The following is a 6,332-nucleotide window of genomic DNA, read 5'->3' as shown; positions in this document are numbered from 1 at the left end:
TTTATGGGGACCAGAACAATGGTCCCTGCAATGTCAAAGTAACAGATTTTTATTATGTTGTGGGGACATTTGGTCCACACAAGGTAAGGTACATCTGGACAACACACACGCCACAAAAAACGTAAACTACCGATATTCTACGGGTCTTTCAATCCCTTATGAGATTAGGCCTACTCTTCTGACAATGAATAATAACCAGAATCCAAAATTTGCCAAACAACCAAAAATATGTTTATTATTCTACAATGACAGCCAGAAAACACTGTACAAAAATCCATACAAATTAGGCCTAATGGCAATTCAAGAGTAAGGAAACAGAGCTATATCTGAAAAGACAAAACTGCAGCCAACTCACTGATTAAACTAAAGAAAGTCTGGGAAAAACATCTGTATTTTAACAAAATAACATACTGATAAATTATGTGGTTGTATTGCATACGGATAAAACTCACTATACAATGAGATCAAACATCACACTCAGCATGCTGTGAAATAATAATAGGATGTGAAGTACCAGATGTCCAATAGATGCCGCCCTGGAGCTAAGAATATCTCAAACAAAGGCTGAAAAACCAGTGAAACGAAAATATCTCCGTTAAATTCCCGCATTGACCTTTTTTATTATTACAGTAAGCAAGTTGCTTTTTGTTTGATGTATATCTGCATTTGCTCTTTTGAAATTGACAAACGTATAACAAAGTATAGGCAGAGATATAATTTAAATTATGAATCACCAACTGCAAAAATGTCTGCTGTTTCACCAAGGCTTAAATTTTTAAAGATTACGTACCTGTTTAATATTTTTGGCAAATTAAAATATCCTGTGGTTTGAAACTGGATTTTTATCCATTAGAAGAAAATGTTGACATATTTTGTGCGAAAAGCATAGATTTTTTCTCGTTGTGAACATTGTCAGTTCATATACTGTATTGCTAGCCCCGGGTTTGTGATAACATCAGTATATAATTGATTTTAGAAATAATCAGAGAGATGATTTTGTTAATTTTAAAATCTAAGCAGAAGTCAGCATCAACTTTATTCATTTTTTAGATTAGTTTTCCAAGCAACTTAAATGTACACATTGTTTCTTTGAAAAAACAGATATATTGCTCATTTATATTAATACAATTCAAGCTAAGTGCTTTGGAAAAGGGTGCAACAGGAGAACCTATCTCACAATGAGTAATGGCAGCACATAAAAAATGTGGAGTTATGCTTGAAATATTTCACAATTCTTCAGTCACACCATTCTAAACAGATAACACCACAATAAGTTCATAATCATGAAAGCTAAAAGGTGTGTGTGGGGGGGAATTTTCAGAATTAGCAATATATCACAGGATTTCTATGGTAACAGCATGTGAGTGATGGCCTGCCAGTTTGAGTGAATGTGAACATATGTCTGTCTGGGGGGGGGGTGCAGTATAACAGTCAAAATACTGATTTCTGGCAAAGCATCCAGCATATGAAGAAGGCACTAGACTTCCTGCTAAGCCATCGTGAGTTAAACAGGTAACTAACCCTCACCAATGATGTGATTAGCATGCCAAGGAGCCAGCTTGGAACCCTGGTTTAAGCACATCTTTGAAATGGATCATTTGTTTTCTGTTTATCATCACTACGGCTATCATGACCATAACCACTGCGCTCCACGGCGTCGCTCTCCACGCTTCACTGGAAGTCTGCGCTACTGTTAGGCATCATGAAGAGCGTGGCAGCTGCTGGCTAGGCAATCAGAGGCGTTACCGCGGTTTACAACAGAAAGTGTAAGCAAGCTGCATAAAGACGTTTAAGCATGTCTGAGCAGGGCTACATGTATCCCACACTTTACAAATTAACAAGAAAAAGCTGACAGATGCACTTTCCGGAACGGTGCCAGAATGAATCGAGTGTTATTTTACAGTTGCTTCATTGTTCATCAGAACCCTTGTTCTGAGATCGGCTAGATCAGCCTTGCATTGGAGCTCCAAAGGTTACTTTCAAAAGAAGTATGAGTAGATTATTACGGTCAGTGTTATAAAGTCATTTACATATGCCTGCACATACAGTACTGCCACCAAGAGCTAGAAAATGATCACTGGGAGGACACATAATCAAAATATTTAAAGTTAACAAAACGTCTGGGTATTATTAACAAAAAGTACATATCATTCAGGACAAACATTTAGAACTGATGCTGCCCAATCAGTTCTTACAAAAATAAATATATTCCTGCAAAAGTGTAGAAAACGTCTTACAAAGAATATGAAACTGGCCACTATTTGATATTTAAGGGGAAAAAAAACAATTATACTACTGACTAAGCAACTAAATCCAAAGCTAAACTGGGTCTCCGATAGTCAAGAATTGAGTAGAATTAAAATGGCCGTGCAAAGTTTGTACTCTGACAAATCTGAGAAATGTTACATCTTCAGAGTGGGTAAGAAGAGGCAATGCTGCAGCATGTTCTTTGTAGATAGGCAATAGTGTGGTTAATCGGTGCCAGGACTGATACTTTATGCATAATTTGCATAATACTAGACTTGTAGATATTTAGTTACAGTATCAGTCTTGTTTTTAAAGTGCTTTGTGGAAACATTAATGATCTATTTGAATCAATCTGAAAAGGACACTATTTTCGACCTGTACTGTAGCTCGCAGGCCCGCCTCTTTCTTTTCTTTTCCCCCCTTTATCATTCTTTAACCTCAGCATCTCTCCCCTCCCCTCCTTCAGCTGCCCTGGCTGTTCCCCCCTTTCTCACAGGATGGCTTTCTTTATCTGCTGTCCAATACGCCAAGCAGGAGCACAGGACAGATTTTTGAAGTGGGGAGGGACCAAACAATGAGCAAAAGCTCTCAACCTTTAAGTATACGCAGATATGCTTGATGGGGTATAAAACTGGGGAGGAAGTGCCCCCCCCCCCCGTCTCCCCTAACATCTGCGCCTTTGACACCAGTCAGCCACTCACAGCATCAGACTGCCTACTGCCTCCCCTTCTGGTCCCTCTTGAGGATGTGCTGTCCCTGCGTTCACGCCATTCCCCTCTCCTTCCCCCTCCTCTTCACCCTCCAGACCAGAGTAGTGCTCCAGTGCCTGGTGCCGGTTTCTGGAAGGAGCGTCCCGAAAACATCGGCCACAGTCCTCGCAGGAATACTGACGTGCCTCACGCGCTGTTTTCCCAGAAACCTTCTGCTTCCGCATGCCCTTGGCTGGTGTGGGCTCCAGCTCGCTGCCTGAATCGAGGGGGAACCCTGATCCTGGGGACAGAAGGGAGCTGGAAACAGTGGAGGGGGGATCACTCAAATCGACATCAGGATTGGTACCGGGACTCTCACAAGTGTTAGAGCTAGAGCTGAGGCTGATGGCAGGACTCACGCTACGATTGGCTGTCAGTCCAAAGTTAGAATTTCCCCGGGGACCAATGGTAGCGACAGATGTGGAGGCCAGGAGGCCTGAGTGCGTGTCTAAAGTAGGATTGGTCTCGGAGAGGATGCCGTGCACGGTCCGATAGTGGAAGCGGATCCCAGAACGGTTGGAGAAGCCCTTTCCACAAAGGCCACAGACAAAAGGCCGCTCGCCAGTGTGAATGCGCATGTGAATCTTTAGCGCCCCTGACTGGGTGAAGCATTTTCCACACTGGGGGCAGCGGTAGGGCTTCTCGCCCGTGTGTGTACGCTGGTGTGCCCGGATTCCCGCCAGGTGAGGGAAGCCGCGCCCACAGAAAGTGCAGGTGTACGGACGCTCGCCGGTGTGGATCCGTCGGTGGATCTTGAGCGCCCCCGACTGGCTGAAGCTCTTGCCGCAGTCGGAGCAGGAGTACGGCCGAGCACCTGTGTGCACGTTGAGGTGGATGCGCAGGTTGCTGTGTGAGTTGAACGCCCGGCCACACTCGGCACACAGGAAGCCGCCTGTCTTGGAGGCGTGTTGGGAGCGCTGGTGCTGGAGGAGCTGGGAAGGGCGGGGGAAGGAGGCAGAGCAGTGCATGCAGGGGTGCTGTGGGATCCCATCCTGCTGGGCGTGGCCTTGCTGGTGCCTCAGGAGCTGGGCGCAAGTCTGGAACGTGCGCTGGCAGGAGAGGCAGGGAAAAGGGGAGGGAGCCTGGGTGGATTGGGGGAGCTGGGGGCAGTGCAAGCAGGAGGCAAGAGGACAGTGGTGGTGATGATAGTGGGGGTGAGATTGGGGGAAATCAGTGCCCTGCTGGTGGCTCATAAGCTGGGCACAGGTCTGGAAGCCCCGATGGCAGCAGAGACAGGGAAAGGTGGGCACCTGGGGAGGGCACGGCTGGGCAGGGCTGCTGGTGCTGCTGTCATGGGGCTCAGGGCTTTTCTCCTGCTGCTGTCGCTGGCTGCCATCCGTGTTACAGGCACTGCCCGGTTCGCTGGTCTCTTCTTCTATGGACAAGCCCAGCCCTAGGCAAAGGCCCAGGCTGACAGGTCCACCACTGGGCTCTTTGGGCTGCTGGCTCCTCTCAGACTGTGATGGCTGGGTCCGCACAGATGAGGTCTGCCTGGGCTTTAGGGTCTGGAAGGTGGGGGAGGATGTGGAAGGGGAAGAGAAGGGGCAGCCGGGGCAGGTGCAGGAATGATGCTGTACTATAAAAACAGAAAGTGGGAATGGGGGGGGGGGGGGGAGAGAGCGAGAGAGCAAGAGAGAGAGAACATAAAAAGAGACACGGTGGAAAAGACAAATGTAAAAAAATCTAATAAGTGTGTATAATGGGTGTATAAATCGTTGTAATATATAGATGTGTATATAAATGTGTATGTGTTTATACATACACATGTATATATATTCACAGTCATGCGAAAAAGTACACCCTCATATATATATATGTCATTAAGCACACACTACCGTGGACTGAAATATTGTACACATTGTACTCAGACACTCATACTGTAATAGGATGGCTGTTTGTTTTTGTGTGTTGTTCTTATCTCTCTTATTTATTACTTTAACGTATGCTGCTAAACAGAGAGTTGCTGACCTGTTTTTCATTGTTTTTGCAATAGTGACAATAAAGATCTATCTATATGTGTGTATGTGTGTGTGTGTATATATATATATATATATATATATATATATAGAAAGAGAGAGAGACACACACATACACACAAATATATATATATATATATATATATATATATTTGTTGTTGTCCATGTGAGATTTTTACCTAATTTTAAGACCTGCTTATATATATAAGCATATAATATATATTACACCTATTACAAGATATATATTACACCTCAGAACATAATTAAAAAATCATCTGGTCCTTAGCAGGTCTTAAAATTAGGTAAAAACCTCACATGGACAACAACACGTGGCATATTACACCATGCACTTATTAATTTAAGAAAAACTAAGCCAAAATGCAGAAGCAGTATGTGAAAAATTAAGCATACTTAATGCTTCCATAGGCATTAAGATGGCATGTAGCAGCCAGGTACTGCTAATCAAATGTACTTGATTCAATGGAGCATTCAGGTGTGCGTTACCATAATGCCGAGGAGGAAAGACATCAGTAATGATCTTAGAGAATGATCTAAGAGAATTATGGTTGTCCATCAATCAGGGAAAGGTTATAAGACCATGTCCAAACAATTTGAAGTCTACCATTCTACAGTGAGAAATATTATTCACAGGTGGAAAACATTCAAGACAGTTGCCAATCTCCCCAGGAGTTCACATCCCAGAAAATTCACCACAAGGTCAGAGAAATTGAAAAAAAACCCAAGAGCTACATCTCAGATTCTACAGGCCTCAGTTAGCATGTTAAATGTTAAAGTTCATGACAGTACATTTGGAAAAAGACTGAATGAGTATGGAAGGGCTTTTTTGGAAACCACGAGACTTCCGGAACAATGTCCTTTGGACAGATAAGACTGGAGTGGAGATGTTTGGTCATAATGTATAGTGCCACGTTTGGTGAAAACAAAACACAGTATATCAGCACAAACACTTCACACCAACTGTCAAGCACAGTGATGGAGGGGTGATGATTTGGGTTCTGGGTCATACAACAGGACAATGATTCCAAGCACACCAGCAAATATGCAACAGAATGGCTGAAAAAGAAAGGAATCAAGGTGTTGCAATGCCCCAGTCAAAGTCCAGACCTCAACCTGATCGAAACGCTGCGGTGGGACCTTAAGAGAGCTTTCCATAAACAAATGCCCACAATCCTCAATGAACTGGAGCAACGCTGTAAAAAAAAGTGGGCCAAGATTCCTGCACAATAATGTGAGAAACTGATAAAGTCATACAGTAAACGATTAATTCAAATTATGGCTGCTAATAGTGGTTCTACAAGCTACTGAATCATGTACTTAGTTTTTGAGACATGGCTTCTCC

At 43.7% G+C, this 6,332-nt stretch overlaps 1 protein-coding gene across 7 annotated transcripts in view; it reads right to left on the bottom strand.

Annotated features, from left to right (window-relative positions):
- Positions 1-208: 208 nt before the first annotated feature.
- The window catches only part of si:ch211-79k12.2 (uncharacterized protein LOC568844 homolog), an 8,028-nt gene continuing 1,904 nt past the window's right edge, over positions 209-6,332 (bottom strand). For 5 of the 7 annotated variants that reach the window (XM_049024280.1, XM_049024282.1, XM_049024281.1 and 2 more), the window contains one exon: positions 209-4,572. In XM_049024280.1, coding sequence (XP_048880237.1) covers positions 2,945-4,572 — 1,628 coding nt within the window. In that variant the 3' untranslated portion in view covers positions 209-2,944. The remainder of the gene's footprint in view (positions 4,573-6,332) is intronic. The other 2 variants (XM_049024284.1, XM_049024285.1) reach the window with 2 other exon arrangements.

Source organism: Brienomyrus brachyistius, chromosome 9, assembly GCF_023856365.1.
Source record: "Brienomyrus brachyistius isolate T26 chromosome 9, BBRACH_0.4, whole genome shotgun sequence".
NCBI classification, from domain to species: Eukaryota; Metazoa; Chordata; class Actinopteri; order Osteoglossiformes; family Mormyridae; genus Brienomyrus; species Brienomyrus brachyistius.
The sequence above is the reverse complement of the archived record's forward strand: the minus strand, read 5'-3'. Positions and strand labels throughout refer to the sequence as shown.